The 19,307-nt window shown below is 47.2% G+C and overlaps 10 protein-coding genes across 10 annotated transcripts; 4 read left to right on the top strand and 6 right to left on the bottom strand.

Annotated features, from left to right (window-relative positions):
- Window positions 1-82: 82 nt before the first annotated feature.
- Window positions 83-1,585, bottom strand: EYB26_004630 (uncharacterized protein; the record flags this gene model as incomplete). The annotated part of the gene is made up of 2 exons (XM_054263921.1): window positions 83-578; window positions 636-1,585. 2 exons carry the CDS (start codon window positions 1,583-1,585, stop codon window positions 83-85), a joined length of 1,446 nt encoding a protein of 481 aa, XP_054119896.1.
- A 673-nt stretch (window positions 1,586-2,258) lies between these two features.
- On the top strand, window positions 2,259-4,086 carry EYB26_004629 (uncharacterized protein; the record flags this gene model as incomplete). Its single annotated transcript, XM_054263920.1, has 5 exons — window positions 2,259-2,352; window positions 2,412-2,472; window positions 2,527-2,759; window positions 2,822-3,664; window positions 3,731-4,086. 5 exons carry the CDS (start codon window positions 2,259-2,261, stop codon window positions 4,084-4,086), a joined length of 1,587 nt encoding a protein of 528 aa, XP_054119895.1.
- A 537-nt stretch (window positions 4,087-4,623) lies between these two features.
- Window positions 4,624-6,406, bottom strand: EYB26_004628 (uncharacterized protein; the record flags this gene model as incomplete). Its single annotated transcript, XM_054263919.1, has 8 exons — window positions 4,624-4,758; window positions 4,809-5,101; window positions 5,153-5,199; window positions 5,249-5,794; window positions 5,847-5,946; window positions 6,013-6,085; window positions 6,139-6,225; window positions 6,353-6,406. The coding sequence occupies 8 exons, from the start codon at window positions 6,404-6,406 to the stop codon at window positions 4,624-4,626; spliced, it is 1,335 nt and encodes a 444-aa protein (XP_054119894.1).
- A 494-nt stretch (window positions 6,407-6,900) lies between these two features.
- EYB26_004627 (uncharacterized protein) lies at window positions 6,901-8,073 on the bottom strand (the record flags this gene model as incomplete). The annotated part of the gene is made up of 6 exons (XM_054263918.1): window positions 6,901-7,255; window positions 7,314-7,408; window positions 7,461-7,612; window positions 7,663-7,670; window positions 7,724-7,948; window positions 8,030-8,073. The coding sequence occupies 6 exons, from the start codon at window positions 8,071-8,073 to the stop codon at window positions 6,901-6,903; spliced, it is 879 nt and encodes a 292-aa protein (XP_054119893.1).
- A 1,001-nt stretch (window positions 8,074-9,074) lies between these two features.
- EYB26_004626 (uncharacterized protein) lies at window positions 9,075-9,908 on the top strand (the record flags this gene model as incomplete). The annotated part of the gene is made up of 5 exons (XM_054263917.1): window positions 9,075-9,107; window positions 9,168-9,274; window positions 9,333-9,645; window positions 9,698-9,810; window positions 9,860-9,908. 5 exons carry the CDS (start codon window positions 9,075-9,077, stop codon window positions 9,906-9,908), a joined length of 615 nt encoding a protein of 204 aa, XP_054119892.1.
- A 412-nt stretch (window positions 9,909-10,320) lies between these two features.
- Window positions 10,321-10,753, bottom strand: EYB26_004625 (uncharacterized protein; the record flags this gene model as incomplete). Its single annotated transcript, XM_054263916.1, has 3 exons — window positions 10,321-10,482; window positions 10,552-10,620; window positions 10,706-10,753. The coding sequence occupies 3 exons, from the start codon at window positions 10,751-10,753 to the stop codon at window positions 10,321-10,323; spliced, it is 279 nt and encodes a 92-aa protein (XP_054119891.1).
- A 952-nt stretch (window positions 10,754-11,705) lies between these two features.
- EYB26_004624 (uncharacterized protein) lies at window positions 11,706-14,073 on the top strand (the record flags this gene model as incomplete). The annotated part of the gene is made up of 6 exons (XM_054263915.1): window positions 11,706-12,132; window positions 12,190-12,321; window positions 12,379-12,498; window positions 12,551-12,682; window positions 12,740-13,947; window positions 13,996-14,073. The coding sequence occupies 6 exons, from the start codon at window positions 11,706-11,708 to the stop codon at window positions 14,071-14,073; spliced, it is 2,097 nt and encodes a 698-aa protein (XP_054119890.1).
- Window positions 14,074-14,261: 188 nt separating this feature from the next.
- On the bottom strand, window positions 14,262-15,098 carry EYB26_004623 (uncharacterized protein; the record flags this gene model as incomplete). The annotated part of the gene is made up of 1 exon (XM_054263914.1): window positions 14,262-15,098. The coding sequence occupies one exon, from the start codon at window positions 15,096-15,098 to the stop codon at window positions 14,262-14,264; it is 837 nt and encodes a 278-aa protein (XP_054119889.1).
- Window positions 15,099-15,387: 289 nt separating this feature from the next.
- On the top strand, window positions 15,388-17,381 carry EYB26_004622 (uncharacterized protein; the record flags this gene model as incomplete). Its single annotated transcript, XM_054263913.1, has 2 exons — window positions 15,388-16,325; window positions 16,379-17,381. The coding sequence occupies 2 exons, from the start codon at window positions 15,388-15,390 to the stop codon at window positions 17,379-17,381; spliced, it is 1,941 nt and encodes a 646-aa protein (XP_054119888.1).
- A 402-nt stretch (window positions 17,382-17,783) lies between these two features.
- Window positions 17,784-18,964, bottom strand: EYB26_004621 (uncharacterized protein; the record flags this gene model as incomplete). The annotated part of the gene is made up of 5 exons (XM_054263912.1): window positions 17,784-18,221; window positions 18,372-18,530; window positions 18,638-18,684; window positions 18,849-18,882; window positions 18,962-18,964. 5 exons carry the CDS (start codon window positions 18,962-18,964, stop codon window positions 17,784-17,786), a joined length of 681 nt encoding a protein of 226 aa, XP_054119887.1.
- Window positions 18,965-19,307: the final 343 nt, after the last annotated feature.

The raw sequence follows: 19,307 nt of genomic DNA, 5'->3' as shown, positions 1-19,307 counted from the left end.
ATTGTAGAGTATATACGAAGTCATTAATATACACTCGATCGTATAATCATCAACATATCAACATATCAAACAATTCTACTCGTCAATTTTTCAAGCGAATCAAAATTTCCTCATCCTTGATCCTTGAATTAAACCACTCTGTCATCTCAATGCGTTCAGTAACAATCTCGGCACCACGGAGCATTTCAGTTTGAGCCACTTTCAACGTCGCCAGAGTAAGTTCAGCCATAGCTAGGTTCTTGGCTATGCACGTCCTGGTACCCTTTCCAAAAGCGAAGAAGTGAGTAAGCATTGCCTCGGTGGGATTCTCCCATCGCTCTGGGTTGAATGCTTGTGAGTCGGGGAATACTGCTTCATCTTGGTGGAGTTGGGTAGCTGCGGCGCCAACACTTGTTCCTTCAGGGTAGAAGTGATCCTTGAAGTGCCAACCACCCTTGGGTACTTGACGAGGTAGGCGAGTTGGATTAGCCCAGGAGAGTCGAAGTCCTTCGCGGACAACGCCACGTAGATAGGGGCCTGTGCTTGGGTCTTCATTTTGAGCGGTTCTCTGCTGGACTTCCTCACATAGGCGGTCATAACTGATTAATTGTGTTAGTCAAATGCTCGCCAGATCTACCAGCCAGAAATATACTAACACTTCAGGGTATTTGGCCAAAAACCATATAATGGATGCAGTGTTCGTACTTGTCGAATCCGTCCCCGCAAAGCAGACATCCTTTAATTCAATCCGTGACTGTTCCGGCGACACCTGTTCCAACAATCGGCTCTGGTAGCTGCCGCTCTTGGGCACGGAAGTATTTACCAGATTCTGCGTGAAGCTATTAATAAGTCCAAAAGCCGCGTTTGTCTTTGCATCCGCGCACCAGTAATCGGCCATAGTCTGGATCAGGTCTCCGATCTTGCCAGGAAGGAGATTAAAGAAAGCACCCACGCCGACATAGGCATCTACAAAGGGCGATGCAGACATGGTCGACGTCTGCTCCGTCACTGCTCCATACCGCTGCTGAAACAGATATGCGCTAATAGCATCAATGGCCATACCCCTCGCGGCATTGAGCACATTCACAGGCTTGCCGGTCTTGCCCTCGGTGCGCACTCGATTCACAAAATCATCCACGACCTTGTCAAGGGTTCCACTGGCATTGCGAATTGACGCTGTCGAAAAAAGCGGCGCCACGGCTTTTGCGCGCTGTGCACGCTCCGGTAGAGTCAAGGTTGAGAAGATGGTTGTGTGACCGTCAATGTCGAATTTGGAGTATTGCGGTGTCTTGGGAAAGCCGCCTCCTGCGACGTAGATGGGTTCTACAGCATCGCCGTCGTCAAAGTCCACATCATTAGGTGCAATGCGGAGAGCTGGGCCGTATTTCTTGTGTAGGTCGAAGATGACGCTGCTCTCGTCGCCAACATAGGTGTGGTATGCCAGCCAGAGTGAAGTGCAAGCTGCAATTTTGGGTCCTGGGATTTTGGATAGAGAGTGGAAGTACAGAAGATGGATGCATCGTAGCACAATTACAGCGGGTAGAAGAATGACCAGGCCCTCTGTCCAGAGATGGACAAAGGTGAGGGCTGTTGCTGCAATTGCCATCTTCTCTTTGACCACTTAACTAATGGCTGACACTGTCGAATTGAGGGAGGGGTACACGACACTTCACCAAAGCATTACCGGTATGGTATACCCAGTCAGCCTAGACATCAATTCTACCAGACCGTGGCCATGAGCGCATTAGTAGATTCCTCGGATATACTCACTTTCGCCAGTGAGTCAGATAGTCGGATTATAGAAGCCTTAGAGGAGAGAGAGGTCGGATCTCAGCCCGAACACGTCCATTCCGTATCGGGAAAAAACGTCGGGATGTCCGACAGTCTGGCGATTCACTATCTGCACGTTTTTTTTATTCTCTGACACTGCGCTCTGTGTAAATGGTGTCCACTGTCCATTGTCTGGACCACTGGCTCAGGATTAACTTCCCCCTTATCACACCAATCTATTTAACGTTATGGCTGTCGGTTTATCCAGCTGATAAGCACAATGACCTGAAGATATCGAAGAATCCACTGATAAGGCATCCCCCCAGCCTAACAACAGCGATCGCCAGCCATTCTAGGCTCTTAGTTAAAGCAGGCATTCTTGAAGCTCAGAATTACGATGGAGCCATTTTCAGATGACAAGCATTTTGTGTTGCATTTCCCCATTTTCCTTTTTCTCTCATATTTTGCCGTAGTTTTCCTCTTGGCTACCTAGTTCATTGTAGGTAATCATGGAGAGCACAACTCCCACGGAAAAAGGCAATGATGTCCTGGGCACTGGGATCCAGGAGGATCTCACACTGGAGCAGCTGGGTTACCACCAGGGTGAGTAGCTTTATGTTCACTTCATGACTCATGACATAGAAAACTAAGAATAACTCCAGAACTGAAACGATCCTATGGTCTGCTGGATATGATCGGATTCAGCTTCAGCATTGTGACATGGTAAATACATATTTTACCAAATGACTCGAATATACGAACCTGACAAGACAACAGTTGGTCTGCGCTGAGCGGAGCCTTCATCATTGGTGTCAGCGCCGGTGGTCCTCCCGTGATTCTATACGGATGGATAGGAACATGCATCCTCACCCTGGCCGTGGCCTGTGCAATGGCTGAAATGTGTTCGCGATGGCCCGTCGCCGGTGGACAATATTCATGGGTAGCCCTCATGGCACCGAAAAGTATTGCCCGTGAGATGTCCTATGTAACCGGCTGGTTTATGCTGCTGGGTAAGTTGACTGTCCATCTACTGATATTTGCGATTGACATGCTGATTCGAGTTATTACATAGGCATGCTTTCAATGGGAGCGGCGAACAATTCCTTCATCGCCAACTATATACTGGGAATGTGCAACCTCATTTTCCCCGACTATACCATCGACCGCTGGCACAGTGTTCTTCTAGCCTATCTCGCTGCTCTGATCGGCGGTGCAATCAACCTTTTTACGCCTCATCTACTCCATCGCCTATCCCGAGCGGTCTTTATATGGAATCTACTCTCATTCGTGATCATTGTGATTGTCTTGTTAGCCACCAACGACCACAAACAAGACGCATCATTCGTCTTCGTCGACTTCCAGAACAACACCGGCCTAGGAGCTGCTATGGCCACCATCGTCGGTATCCTCCAAGCCCTGTTTGGCATGTGCTGCTACGACACCCCAGTGCACATGACCGAAGAAATGACCCATGCCTCCCGCGATGCTCCCCGAGCCGTTATCATGTCCGTCGTAATCGGCGCTGTGACTGGATTCATTTTCTTGGTGACGCTATGCTTCTGTATCGGCGACATCGCCAGCACAGCTAACACGAGCACCGGTTCACCCGTGCTGCAAATCTTCTACGATTCCACAGGCAGCAAAGCCGGCGCTTGTATCATGGCCAGTATGATTGTCGTGATTATGTTTGTTAGTACTATCAGTCTTGTGGCGGACGGTTCTCGCTCGCTATATGCCTTTGCGCGTGATCAGGGACTTCCCTTTTCGGGAGTTTTGTCCAAGGTTGATAGCAAGAAGCATATCCCTGTCTATGCGATTGTGGTCACGGTTATTGTGCAGATGGCGTTTAATTCAATCTATTTTGGGACGGTGACAGGGTTCAATACCGTTGTGTCTATTGCTACAACTGGATTCTGTATGTCTCCCTTCCTCTTTTTTGGTTTTAACACATTCAAATAATCATAATACTAACTTTAAACAGACGCCTCATACGCCCTTGCCCTTTTGGCCCGTTTGCTAGGCCACTTCTTCCGCGAAAAGATCACCTTCTCAGGCTCCTATTCCCTCTCCCTACCAATTTCGCTGTCTGCAAACCTTATTGGCTTCTTGTTTTTGTTATTTACATTCATCACATTCAATTTCCCATCCCAGGCACCCGTCAATGAAGAAAACATGAACTATACGAGTGCCGCAATCGGGGTTATTGGATTGTTGAGTCTTGTGACCTGGTTTACGACGGGGTATAAACATTTCCATGGTCCTGCTGAAGCGAGGATTGATCCTACGAGTCCTGATGAGACTAGTGAGAGCGAGACGCCGGTTGAGGTTAAGTCTTGACCCGCCTAGATATCATGTAGTTATAGTTCAGTCAGTATGTGTGAGTTTAATTGGTTTATTAATCGATTCCTGTCTATATCATATAGTCAATACATAAACATGAGCAATCGCCAGCATTCTACTTAGCAAAAAAGCTCATATCGACACTGAAAATTGAATGTTTCATAGCATCCAGAGCCCTCCCCTGTACAAGTTCCTCGTCTATGCCCTCCTCCAACGGTATTATCATCACCGCCGAACGAAACGAAACGGTCTAAGGTATGATCAACGAATACAGATCAAGGTACTATTCAACGAGGAAACGTACGGACAGCCGATACCATGTCACCGGTCAGCACACTTTTCTTCTGCTATCTGGGTGATATAATGCCTTTCGTAAAGGAGGTAAACGAAAATGGCATTCATATGAATTCAAGTCTAAACAAGGCAGAAAACCATGAAATAATGGAAATATAGTAGTAGTGGGTTATGGAACAATATTATGGAAACATGGGGAAGAAAAGAGTCTTGTAGGACCGCTAACACACAGTGACAGGTTTAGATACCGAGAGTAAATTCGACGCCCACATCAATATCGCGGGCCATCTTGACGACCTTTGAGAATTGGACGGATTTTTCGGCCGCGCTCTGGAGGTCTTCAATACAGAAGATTTTGAGGTTGGATTCGTCAAGCTGTTAAATGTTAGTATTTGTGTTAACCACTTCATAAGGAACAAACATACCAGCTTGCGAGCTTGCTCCATGTTGGTACCCTGGAGACGGGCAATGACGGGAGTACGGAGACCCATGTCGCGGACAACATTGATAAGACCCTGGGCAATAGCGTCACATCGGACAATACCGCCAAAGATGTTGACGAAAATAGCGGTGACCTTGGGGTCACTGGTGATCAATTCAAAGGCAGACTTAATGGCAGCAGGAGTGGCACCACCACCGACGTCCAAGAAGTTGGCGGGGCTACCGCCGTTGAGCTTGATGATGTCCATGGTGGCCATGGCGAGACCAGCACCGTTGACTAGAAATGTTAGTTGTTATTCGATATATCATCAATGGCTAGACAACATACCCAAACATCCAATATCACCGTCAAGCTTGATGAAGTTCAAGCCGAATCTACAATCGATTAGTAACGAACTATAATATCCTCAGCAGGAATACATACTCGGCAGCCTTGACTTCATCAGCATCCTCCTGGGTAGTATCCCGCCATGAAAAGATCTCCTTCTGTCTAAACTCGGCGTTGTCATCAAATCCGAGCTTGGCATCCATAGCAAGGACTTGATGGTCAGAAGTCTCGGAAAGAGGGTTAATCTCGATCTGGGTGGCATCCTTCTCAATGAAGACCTTGTAGAGATTCTGGATGGTGTTCTTGGCGTCCTCAATGCACTGAGCAGAGAAACCCAAGTCGGTAGCAATGCTACGGGCAATTTCGTCAGTAACACCGATGGTGATGTCAATAGGGGTAGTGCGGATAGCATCGGGAGTCTCCTTGGCGACGGTCTCGATGTCCATACCACCCTGGGAAGAGGACACTATGACGGGAGATTGAGTCTGACGGTCCATGAGAATGGCAAGGTAGAATTCGCGACGGGCGAACTTGCGTTCGACAATGTAGACGGCGTTGCAGAGACGGCCAGCGGCACCGGTTTGTTTTGTAATCAATTTGTGTCCGATCATCTGTTCGGCGAACATCTTCGCTTCGGTGGGGCTGATACATATCAGAACTGCCCTCAGGAAGAGATCTTGTTGCATATACTTACGAGTAGATGACACGAACACCTCCCTTCAAGCCGTTGTCGAAGGTACCCTTTCCTCGACCACCGGCAAGAACTTGAGCTTTGATGACCATGTCATCTCCACCTGATGTAGAATTTTAGTATTCGTCCAAACCCAGTATAATTCTCCTATTTTGGACGAGGTATATACCAATTGACTTTGCAACAGCCTCGGCTTCATCCGCGGTACGGGCGACATGGCCTTTGGGGACACCAACACCATACTGTCGATGTTTATTAGAAATAGTGGTCATCCCAGTTCGGCGAGGCTACTCACAGATTTCAGGAGTTCAGCAGAGAGGTATTCGTGGATAGAAAGATGTCTCTTTTGTTGCGCAGCGAATCTGGTCTGAAGAGATGGCTCCTGTGAACAAAAAACAAGTCAGTAACAGTTAAAAGGAACCAGTCAACAAATGAAGAACAAGTGGAGTAGCAAGCAACGTATGATTGCATCCTTCTCGTATACATCAACAAGCAAAGGCCGAACTTACAACCGTGGCTCTCAGAGCCGTCGCGATCGACCTGCTTCGCGCGAATCTGAACATTCTGACAAAAATTGGAATTATCACTGGGACGCAATAACGTCAGAGGAAAGGAAAATGCAAGGAGGAGGGGAGATATCGTGTAGAAAGACAGAAGAAGAAGGGAAAGGGCGTTGCTGATTGACGATGGAGTCAATGTTGCTATCTGGTATGGGGGAAGAGCAAATCTTCGGGAGCTCTGGCTACACCCATTCGGAATAATCCGTCACCTGACGGGAATCCCGCCTAACAAAGGGTGCTTTATCCGATACATGCCGACTACCTATTTCTCTACGAACAATCTTTACAAACGCAACAAACACTATTTGAGCGTATTTTTGTTGGTTAAGTAAATGATTTGAGCTATATGAGATAGTTATCTCATTTTGCAATTATTCAGCTTAATGCTACAGCCCCAGGATTGCCCTGCGGCTCAGATGACATTGCGCGAGATAGCCGGCTAGCAGTGACACTCTTTAAACAGCATCCTGGGCATCAGACAGTTCTCAGCCAACTAATTAGTTAATACGCCTCAGCTTCCAGAGCGCAAACATCCTCGTGAATACCCGATCGAACAAGCCACACCACAACCACGCTCCAGTGAGAAACTTGATCAGCGAGCTACGATTACCCTCCCAGATGTACCTCCTATAGCTCGGCCACAACCATCGCCATGGCCAGGGTCCAAGCAATACCTGCGACACGACGCTACGTGCATAGTCTTCGTGCGGCATTGCTCCTTCCTGACTATGTTTTGTGCGTCGTTGGTATTCGGGGTCGATGGGGCGGTAAAGAGAGTTGGGGGGCAGGTCGCGGTCGGTACGTGCGATGCGTGATTTGACGCCACCGGTGATGATTGTTGTTACTTTGACGCTGCTATTTTCAGTCTCATCGCATCTCCATGGCATGTCAGGAGGTAGGTTTGGCATACCCGAAAGGAGCAACCTCGACTCGTAGTGTATCACTCCAGGAATGGAGAGCTGCCTTGGACGCATTGTAGACAGAACCGAAGACGTATGGTATTATCTAGATATGTCAGTACTGGTAATGCGATGTAAACTCTCTAAAAGTCACTTACACCCGCCACAGATCCAATCTGCACAATTGTTCCTTTCGATTTCATGAGTAATGGGAGGAAGGTCTGACAGATACGAATCACGGCGAAAAAGTTCGTTTCAAACGTGAACCGCGCTTCGTCGATGTCCACATCCATCGCCGGTACAGTATAGTCTGTTACATATTAAATTTAACTCGTTGCGGTCATTGGCAGTAAATCTCACTTCGTCCACTGTAACCGTTCAGTCAGCATCCATCTCATCAAACAATAGAAAGGAAACTCACGCATTGTTGACCAAATAATCCAATCCCTTCGTATCCAATCTCTTGGAAACCTCCTCAAAACAAGCCTTGATGCTCTCCTCCGAATCAACCACCAAGCTCAGCGTCTCGATGCCAATCGCATCCAAATCTTGAAGGTGCTGGGCATCGCGTGCAGTCGCAAAGACGCGCAGGCCATGACGATGAAATTCGCGTGCGAGAGAATTTCCGATGCCACCAGGCGAGCATCTAAATGTTGATTAGTGCATAAGTCGCGATGGATTCCATTATATACTGCTGATGTGTTGCACTTGAAGCTTCATGACATACCCAGTGATGAGAACTGACTTTCGGCGATCTCCGGTTGCCGCCATGCCGCAAGAAACTAGTAATTAAAATGGTAATTTCGAAATATGTTTGGTATGTTCAGAGAGAAGGAAATTGAGATTCCGCAGGCAGGAGAGTCATGGACCTTAAGATACGTAGCGTAGGTGTGCCATGGAGTGAGTATGTACCCTGGTAGTTAGGTGTGGCTGCTTACATGTACTTAAAAATGCTGTCAAAACATCATAGCAAGATCTGGAATTCAGCCTCGGCTCATGCTCTTTCCCGCATATGGAAATCCATGGAGACACCAACAATCAACATACTCCATATTGAGAAGATATGTAGTTCTGATCATTTGACTGCAGTGTGTTCCAAGGTTCTTGTTGATCGAAGTACTCTTTCATGGAGACACTAACAGTAGAGACAATTTAATCACTAAGAACAAGTTGGACGTGATATCGTGGCGCTGATATGGATCGACATGAGTTTCGCAGTCATATGCAGAAGAGATCCAGTTTTTGAGCATTCAAGATCAGTTAACTAATCGATCAACCAGTAGATTAGGCAGATAGCTTAAATATCAGTCCCATAAAGACCCGAGATCACTTATACACATAGTAGTTCTCTAAGCTGTGGTGTGTATTTGTATGTATTTTAATGTATTTGTATGTAATATACGTGTGCAAATCGTGCTACACTAACCCCAAAATAACCTAGAGCGGGGATCCTGATCATCACCATACCAAAACAGGCAAGTGAGGGCCTGATCCGGAAAAAAATGGTAGCTGTTCACCTAAAATTCTTAGGATTGTAATTTCTATGTATTATTCAAAGCGGGGGGATCCAATGGCAGCCTATTTGACATTGAATTTCCTTTTCTGGTTCTGACAGTGGTTTTTTTTTTCTCCTCTGTTACTACTTGTTGGATTTTCTTCTTCTTTTCCTTTCTATACAGAATAGTCCGCGAATACCGCTATACGTACCTACAGATCTCAGATCATTCACCTCTTTTTCTTATCATTCCGATATCTTAGCAACGTTCTTCAAAATGCCTGAAAAGTTCTATGTCACATATAACCAGGTACTACGATTCTTTATTCTTACCAGCGGTAATGCAGTATTCTAACAAATATATCTGCAGGTACACAAGCTGTGTCAAAAGTCCGCCGACAAGATCCTCGAGGACATCCATCCAAATCTCATAATCGCAATCGGCGGTGGTGGTTACGTTCCTGCTCGAATCCTCCGGTATTTGAACCTGACACATCAATCTCCAAGCGCCCTTGCTGATGTTCTCTGTCAATAGATCATTCTTGAAGCGCCCCGGTGACGCAAACATCCCCATCCAAGCGATCGGTCTCTCGCTCTATGAGAACCTAGGTCGCGATGACCCCGAAGAAGTCCCCGGAACCAAGGTTACTCGCACACAATGGTTGGATCTGAGTTCGTTGGAGATGGCCAACTTGATTGGCAAGAACGTTTTGATTGTCGACGAGGTGGACGATACCCGTACTACGCTTGAATATGCCGTTCGCGAGTTGGAGAAGGACGTCGAGCTTGCGCAGAAGAGTTTGGGTCGGGAGGGTGAAAAGACTACCTTCTCTATTTTTGTTTTACACGTGAGTTTTTTGTGCCTACCCGTATTGAAGCCGGAATTGACCATTTCTTCAGAACAAGGACAAGGCAAAGAAAGGAAAGTTGCCCGAAGAGATGATTGCCGCTGGACGGTATCATGCCGCCGTTACAACTCGTGACATCTGGATTTGCTACCCATGGGAAGCCAAGTATGTCCCTTTATCTCGCTCAAGTAAATTATATTGCTAATATTCTCAGGGACATTGACGAGCACGACGAATTAGCCAAGAAGAACCCCATCATCTAAAAGACCACAAGAGTCAACAACCTCTTATGCATTACGCTCCATGCCCATAACATTCTGAACCACGGCGTTTCTCCGATTTTCCTGATTTAAAAGTCTTATTGCAGCGGTTTCTCTCCTATTTTGGCTGTCACTCGAACAGACCTCAGATTATGCCATCTAGAATTAGAAAATATTTCTTGTTCGTGATGAACCAAACTTTGCATATGTACATTTACAATTAACCAAGAAGGTGGGCATCAAGCTCTCCTCTCGAGTCTTGGAATATTTGAGACTTCAATATTCAGAACAACCCATACCAGCAACTAACCCATATCAATTTTCCAGACCCTCAAAGCAAAACCTCCATTCTGAAATAATGATAGAACAAAGATTGATCAAATATGAAGAATATCCAGGCGACAAAAAAAGCAGATTAATCCACATCAACATTAGCCTTGCGCAACTCAATCTTTGCCTGCTCAATCTCCTTTTGTAGAGACTCGTACTCGTGGGGAACGTCGTTGAAGGTCATAATCATATATCCGAGTCGGGCACCGAGGAAGCATGCGAGGACAATGAGGGCGTAGAAGGGGAGCTAAAACAGTCACTCAGTATACGCAATTTGTGTGCGTGAATAGCTAGAAAAAAAAGGAGGGGCACGTACAACAGGGACAATCTCAGTTTGGACTGTTTCATTGATTGGGATGAGGCCGAGGTAGAGAGCGAGATATAACTGTGATGACACAAAGTTAGTGAGAAGATGGTCCATAGGTATTTGGAGTATACCTGTCCAAGAGGAGAAAGGGACAACAACGTACGGAAGAAAGTAAAAGGAGAATTGAGACTGTCTGCTGGGCGCGCGTCATTGTGATGATTATATAGGATCGTATGATGTATTTAATAGGATTAAGCGTATAGAAAGAGAATGGCGGTGATTCAACGGATCAAAAGAGTGTGATTGACTTGATCGTCAAGTTGAAGACATACATAGTATAGTTTAACTGTAAGAAGACAGCTTGCCCTGCGCGTATGGCCGCGGAGGTCGCCGTATTATGGTTGGTTCCTGAGGCTGCCGGCTTGAGTGCTGCCTGAGGCTGATGTCCACAATCTAGATTCACACGAACTGCTAGACAATACAAAGATTGAACATGGACTTTATCCATGGTTAGAACAAATAAATAAATCATCTACGGTAAATTGAGCCTCATGATCATAGATAGCATTAGAACCATAAGCCCCAGCAGCGAGTCATGCGGAAGGCATCCAGGCAACAAATGCGCGACATCGGATGGGCCATTATTATTTCTTTCCCTTGGCCATCACAGCCAGAACCACTCCCCTTGTATATCTGTGCGCCATGGCTTGACCTAGTCTCAGGCAACAGAACCCCCGTTATATCATTATCACCACTTCGGAGGTTATGTCTGTGTTCTGTGGAGCTTGTTAATCAGGAATGGTTAGGAACCCACGATCAAACCCAATTGCTTCTCGATTACTGCTTCCTTCTGATCAAGCTTGAGGTCTAACGACTATCAGATCATACATCTTCGGTATCACAAACAACATTCTCAAGTAGAAGAATATATCGATCCGAAAGGAAACTTCCTCCTCTTGACATCCACAACAAAAGTCATCCTCATCCATCACACGTGGGGCTCGCGGCGCTTGGAGCCTGGAGGTAGATACAACTTTGGCTTATGACCACATTTCACTCAACTAGCAACCCCTGACCACTAGGCATCCACCGTCTATCTTAGTACAGACTGCAAAAAAGGAAATTACATCTCAAAAGGCCCAGTAGAAGAAGGACTTGTGAGTATGGCTTCACAAGACTATAAAGATGGGGGGAGCACCAGGCTTGCCCCGGTTGCAACAACAACTACAGATGTCATCTCTTCCACTGGAGATATTGAACTACCTGCAGTTGTAACTGTTATTCCAGACTTGACAGGTCTTAAGTCACTATCTTCGTTGAAAGAGACAGAAGAAGTCATCCCAGCAGAAGAGCAAGATCAAATGTTCCGTGCGTTGAAGGACGTCCTCTCCAAGACCGAAAGGGATGAGGACGTCTTTGACGTCCAGGAGCTCCGTGATGCTCTCGAGTCAGCTGATACAGCCGCCAAAGGAGGGAGGCGTGGCCCTCAGCTTCTAGGAGATGTGGCCACGATCCTTCAGAAGCTCTGGCAGAGTGAGTCTAGGTATATGGTTGAAGCGGCTGAAGCATTGGCCAATGCCAGTCGAGATCGTAAGTCGTCTTTTATACTGGAATACATAGGCAGGCTCAATTGCTAATGACGTATAGCCTCCTGGAGAATCCCCTTTGGTCAGTCAGGGGTGCTGCAGTTCTTTTTGCAGTTAATTGCCACGCCAGATGTGGACAAGGATTTGCTCTTTCATTCAATGCGGCTAATAGGGAATTCCTGCGCTGATACCGGTATGCCTATTGCTTTTAAGTTGTTTGTTAGGCATTTGAACTAATATATAATCATAGACGAGAACAGAGAGATCGTCGTATCCAGTAGCTACACTCGAGCAATCATGCGTCTGACACTCAATCCTGATCTGGTTCATGTGGCCGTACCAGTGATTTATAATATATGCACAGATTTTGGTACGACACTACATCCTCATTTGTCTTGATTCATCATGGCTAATAGACCTAGAACCTGCTCAAGCTCAAGTTGCCGCGAACAAACTTGGATATATTTTGCTCAAGCAGATAAACGATGGAGCTATCAACGGCAATGCTCTACTCAATTTTACGTATGAGTTGGTGGAAATGGTAGCAGGTCAAGGTTTGCACTACCCTCTTGGAACATAGACAACATCTGCAAGAATGCTGACTTGTACAGCCGAGGGCATCGAGAACTCTCCTGACGGTACAATCGTGCTCATGATGAACATAGCTCTCAAAGAAGACACGACTTTCGCACAGTACACATGTCTCGTTACCTGTCTTGCACAGTACCTGCAAACAGAGAGATTCCAAATTGCAAACATACGACACAAACTGGTCGAACACATCATATCAGTTCTTGAGCGATCCTTCACCATCGAAGTCGATGAATCCGTATCTGAAGATGTCCAACTCTTAAACCAATTACGTCTGAAACTCAACCAGACTTTAGGCGACATCTCCGCACTGCCTACGTTCCTCGAAACGTATCCTATAGGATCACCGTTAGTCAGCACTCTCCAGTCATGGCTCACACGACAACAACAAGAAACATTGCAAATTTGCGCATGCGTTGTCCTGGGCAATATAGCCCGAACCGACGAAATCTGCCAATTGATGATAGACCAACTCAACATCCACCAAGCTTTAATCCACATCCTAAAGAACAGCACAATCGGCGGCGTACTCCATGCCTCGCTCGGATTCCTCAAAAATCTGTCCATTGCAGAGTCAAACCGAGAGAAACTCGGAGACGCAGATATTATCCCTGCAATATCTAAGATATGGACGTATGACACAGTACCCCAGGTGCAATTGGCGGCTACCAGCGTGACTCGTCTGGTTATTGCGGCAAATGTCAAGAATATTGCCCGACTGCTCACTTCTTTATCCTCTGATCCGGACTCGCCTGCTCATTCACGCACGTACTTGTCCATGCTACTTTCTCTATGCAGCAGGACAGACACAGCACCAATCAAGACTGAGATTGGTCGTACCGTCTGCTCTATCTGTCGGACCCTTTTGTCTCGCAAGAAAGCAGGCAATGATGTCGGCGAACAGACATCGGCCCTTCTGGATCGCTTATTCGATCTGCACGAAGACATTGCTCGCCCCGTAGGCGCCATGATTACGCAGACCGAGTGGCCCGTTGTGCGTAGCGAGGGCTGGTTTGCGTTGGCTCTGATGGCATCTCATGATAAAGGCTGTCCTGCCGTGGTAGACTGCCTGATTGACACAGATATATATACGCTGGTCGAGAAGAGTCTTGATGTGGCGGGTGGCGAGTCTGCTGCTACGGGTGCAGTAGCTACGAATGAGCAATTGCAGAAGAAAGGCGATAGGGATAATCTTGTGATTATGGTGAAGGAATTGTTGAGTAGAGATGTGAGTTCTTTCCCCCCTTTGCGCTTTTCCTGGGCTAACATTTCACAGCCGGAGTCTTTACCAAAGGGCAAGAAGGATAGGTTGACAGAGTTGATGAATCGCGCTGTATCATTACAGGCTAGGTAGTGTCAGCCGGTCATTCGACATAGTATGAATAAAGCATTTACTTTGTACGTTGATGGAACTTGTCTAGCGTTCATCATTCGTAGAAATCTATATCTTATATACATAGTACATCTTCATCTTGCCAAATATACGCGAAACATAGAAAGGGTATATAATATACAAACTCCAACCCTGCTATATAGCTCCCCTCAAGGTTGGAGGTTATTGCTGTTCTTCTTCTCCCTCAACTTCTTCTCAATCTTCATAAACTCTCTAATCCCCACCGGAATTCCCTTGAACAAATCCTCTTCCTCTCCCACGTCCGGTACGGAAGGCAGCTCCCAATTCGTCTCACTGCCACCCCCATCATCATCCATACTCATGCTCGCGCTTGCAACCTCCTTTCTAGGCGTCTGCCTCATCTCTTTCCCCTTTGCGCCCAAATCCGCAGTCACATCCGCACCTGCAGAGGTAATGCGCGCCTCCCTCACCCTCGAAGCCCAGTACTCCAAATCATCCCTATAATCATCCCAGACACAATGGACACACCCGCTCATGCAGCAATTGTCCGGTTCCGCAGGTCGCGGCGGTATGGGCACGCCGTTGATTTGTTTCCAGGTTGATTCGGGCGGTGTTGTTTCAGGGTTGTAGCGGGTTGATTGATAGCCCGGACCGGCGAGGCGGGTCCCAAAGACAATGGCCATTTTTTGTTCTTTTGTTGGTTCTTCTTCTACTGAAGAGGGCAAAGGTTGAGGGGGAGAGGGTTGTTGTTGCTGAGGCGGTTGGTGGAAGGAGAGCAGGTCGGAGTAGTAGCCTGATAGGGGGTAGGCTTGATGTGTTCCTATGTTGAGTCGTGTTGTTGTATTGTTGTTCAATCGGGTGCTATGGAACGATCTTGTATATGACTCCGAGGGACGACTCCGGTTGCAATTATTCCGTCCTATGGTCACAGCCAAATCATATCGATCAGTCAGACGACAAGATTTAGATTTGGCAAATAAACGCAATATTGAGCGCCTGTTTGGCGCCCATATGGTCTGCTCCATGGTCTGCGAAATTGCGAAGTCGTCTCAAAGTGCTCTCAGAGATCAATTGCCGCGGAAGTGACACGCGGAAGAAAATGGATGGTGGGATGTGTTATGTCATTGAGTGCAAACAAAGCAAACAAATGCGCAAGCTTTGGTTATGTTCTTCCCGAAAGGGAATAGGTCAAAGATGTAGTTTGACGCGATTGACAGAACAAAATTGACGATTGTTTATAGTATGACTGATATTTATCTATGTTGCTAAACTGAGGCCACAGCAAATTTTACTCATAGCGATATTTTAGCGACAATGTCAGATCCACCATCGAAACGACGCAAAACGACCCCCGACGCGACATCTGCAGAAGATACGAACACCAACTCAAATGCGCCTCTCCTACAATCGCCAGTAACACACAGACAATCATTCCAATCGCCCACCAGGTCAAGTTTGGCACGCTCAAATCCAGAGATATTATCTCATGTCCTGGCTCGATCTCCGACGCGAAGTCCGCAGCGACAACAGCAGGGCATATCGTTTGGGTTACGGGATCGGAAAGCTCTACGACCGTCTTTGGCTACAAACACAGGTTCTTCTCCGCTGAGAGCGTTGTCGCAGTCACCGAGAAGAGGAGGGGCTATTGCTGCTACCCAGCAGCAGGTTTTTGCCGCTCCGCCGCGAAGGGTATCGAGAAGGATTGAGTCGCCGAGACGGAGTGTTGCTCGAGATACCGAGGTTAGGGGTGGAGAACAACTGGTCGAGGCAGAAAAAAGAAGGGAAACAACACCTATACGACAAAATGATCCGGATGAACAACTCGCTTCTGAACTCGATAGCGCAACTCGAGAATTGGAACATTCAGGCTTGATGGCGCCTTCATCGTTCAACGATGATTTGCCAGAGCCAGAATTACCTCCTACGCCGACACAATTGGGCCGTGAAAAACGTCTGAAAGCGTCATTGGATTTGCTGAGTAGTCCTAGCGCGGGAAGGAGGTTACGAAGGGATTTATTAGGTCCGAGCAAACTCGGTATTGGGGGCGTAGCGCCAACAGAAGATATACGCGACGATGAAGATGAAGAGCTCGATGATCCGGCTATGCAGGAACGGAAGAAGCTCAAAAGAGAGCTTCTTGAGCAATTGGATCAATTAAAGGCCGATGTTGCGCAGCTAGAAAACTGGACAAATCGAGCCAAACGCGGTTATGAGAGTCAACGGGCTGATCAGGAGGATGTCTCGAAGTTGATGTGAGTTGTTACAATTCCTGTAGTCGAATTTCAATGTCTAATTCTTCGTGCAGCTCTCTTCTAGCCTCGACAAACAAAACAACAGATCGACCACCAGACTCTGCAACAGATCAACCCCCCATCTCAACTCTGATATCCTCTCTACTCCCATTTTCAGCAAAAGCCGTACCAATCAACAAACGATCAGCATCCCCCGAGCCCATCAACGCATTCGCACTCAACAACATACCTGACCCAAAGCCATATATAACCGCATTTGCACCTTTGACTCTGGAGCATTCCACTACCTTGTCCGTATCTACATCGCAAGAAAGTGCGATCATTGAAACGCATGAAATCACACTATCAGCTCCGCCTCCCTTCCCATCAAGTCAGTTCAGAATCCCACTTCAGTTCACGACCGACTTGCAGTCGCAACGAATTACATCGATATCCCTGTCGAAGCGCGCAACTCAAGAAGCACAAATCCCTCCTGCCCTAGAAGCATGGATTGAATCACGAATCTCAAGCCCTATTGTCGGGCTTGACATCTCCGGTCTCTGTTTTGGCGTCAGTCGCTTCTGGGAAGCATCCCTCTGCCGGGCACGGATCTGGACACGTCTCCGACAGACTCAGGAAGTTCTTTTATCCAAAAAGAGCGCTAAGAAGAGCAAAAAACTCAGCGAAATAGACTCGGAGTCTCTAACAGGTCCATTGCGAAAATCAGACTCACGATTCATCATCCCTCACTTGCTACGCTCGTCCATGCAGTTCTCATCACCACCGAGTCCCCTAGGGTCAAAAAGAGAGTCAAAGCTCATCCTCAGCTGTCCCCTAAGTCTGGATCGGTGGACGAGCGAAGCACAACTCAAACCGGATATAAGTATCCACATCTCTGATCAGGGCGAGGCACAGCGCACTAAAGCAGAGATGGAATTGAAGCGGTTGTTTCACTCTGTTCTTAAAGAGGAGGTAAGCAGGAGGACCATAGGAATCCATGAGGAAAGAGAAGCACAGGCGATTGTGAAAGCGGTTGAGGGTGTGATGGGTGTACTTTTTGGAGTGGATATTCTATAGTAGCAGATTATACCTGTATATAGCCCTTTACTACGTTAACTACGAAACCTACTTCTTAGTCATAAAGAAAGATATAAGATGAAGAATTTCTTTTCTTTTGTAACATGACATAGAAACCATTGTACGACAGTTTGTAAACGATCCAAGAGGACGAAGTATCACGCCGTACCCACAACTAACGTTTAAAAAAATATCGACCCGGACACCCTATAAAAGGTGGAGGATTCGACTTTCATGATCTGTAACCCCGAGATTTTTGACTTTTTGCATCAAAATCTCTCCCATAAAACACATGCACATGCCGATGATAAGAGGATAAGAGGGAAGAGACGGAGGATTTTTTGAAAGGATATCATTATCATATTTGAAAGATTTTGAAGAAGTGAAACATCATTTTGATATCTATTTCTTAGCAGCTTCGTCGGCCTCGGCCTTATCCTTGGCTCTCTTCTCACGAGCACCGAGGTAGCGAGCCTCGCTGCGAGCCTCACGCAATCGTCGGTAGGCAGCCTTCTCACCCTCGGGGAGGTCAGATCGGCTGATTTCGGTAACAGCCTCGGCGGCACTGATGTTCTTGACGGGGATGCTGGATGAGACACGGGTGGTGTATCCTTCAACCTTGCCCTCGGCGGCGAAAGCCTTGGTAGCGGCAGCAACGTCCTCGGCGGAGGCGTCGAGCTTCTTGTATTGGCCGCTCTTGCGGGGGAAGAGGATCAAGCGGCTCTTGTACTCCTGGAGACGGGCAACGTTGGCGGCAAGGGATTCTTGGGAGACGTTCTTGCGGCGAGCGTCAACGGAGATGCCGATTGTGGGGGCGAGCTTGCGGGGGATGCCAGCCTCCTGTAGGTTGTTAGTTCTGTATCTAATGCATGCTTGATTCTGGATGTCTAGTATTCAACTGCATGATAATCTCATCTAAAGAAGACTCCCCTGCAGAGGAAAAAAGGAAAAAAAAACAGTCCAGAACTGGTCGGTCACGGATAGGCTAACCTTCAACTCCTGGAGGGTGAAACCGCGGCCGGCCCTAGAGCGGCGGTTGTATTTGATGGTAGGGCATCGCACAACAGGACGGAGCTTGTCGACTGGGCGAGGAGCAACAGCAGCGGCCTTGGACAAACGGGCTTGACGACGGCGGTGCTTGCGACCGGGCTGTATATTTAGGTCAGCATTCAGGTCCATAATCCGCGAAAATTCCTTCAACGGTAGCAAGAAGTCGTTTCCATCGCGGTAAGGTTGATTCATGGGTGGGATCGTACCTGGTCGAAGTGCACGCGGACACGACGTTGCCAGTCCTTGTGGAAGTCTGAATACCAAATCCATCAGTAAAAGGTCCTTCAATATGTCCCTAACATCTCATTTTTGCACGTTCGCAATCCATTTCTCTGCTTCCAAATCCCAGTTCATCTCTTTTATCGCGCAATTCTCCATTTTCCCATCATGCGGAAGCGTAGACAAGGTGTAACTCACGAGTGTTGGGGATAACGTTGTTGTGCTTGATCGCCTATTCATCCAAACCCGTCAGCCAGCCGTTCAAAATCTCCCAATAAACATTTCAATTCATTTAAGATCGAAAAACTAACCATTGTGCCGGACGGAGATCAAGTCTCACTATGTGGATTGTCGACGGTGTTGTTGCTGGTCGAGTCTCGAAAAGGACTGACTTGACTTGAGGTTGGAGTACGTTCAATATTGAGTGGAACTTTTTTTTGGTGTGGTTGCCAAGCGTCGCTCGGGAGTGGCCAGTCAGAGGCCGCCGTTTGCTGGCGGAGTCTGCTCGCTTAGCGAGCCCTATACTATTCCTATTTAGTCCATTACGTAAGCAGGCCTATGCTCCAACTTAACAGGCTAACTAAGTTAGTTACGCGGTTCATGTTATGATTCAGATACAGTAGCTATTGAGATACAGGCCCCCCTGCCATGAAAATG

The sequence above is a fragment of the Talaromyces marneffei genome, chromosome 3 (genome assembly GCF_009556855.1).
Source record: "Talaromyces marneffei chromosome 3, complete sequence".
Lineage (NCBI taxonomy): Eukaryota > Fungi > Ascomycota > Eurotiomycetes > Eurotiales > Trichocomaceae > Talaromyces > Talaromyces marneffei.
Note: the sequence above shows the minus strand (reverse complement) of the source record. Positions and strands in the feature narration are given on the sequence as shown.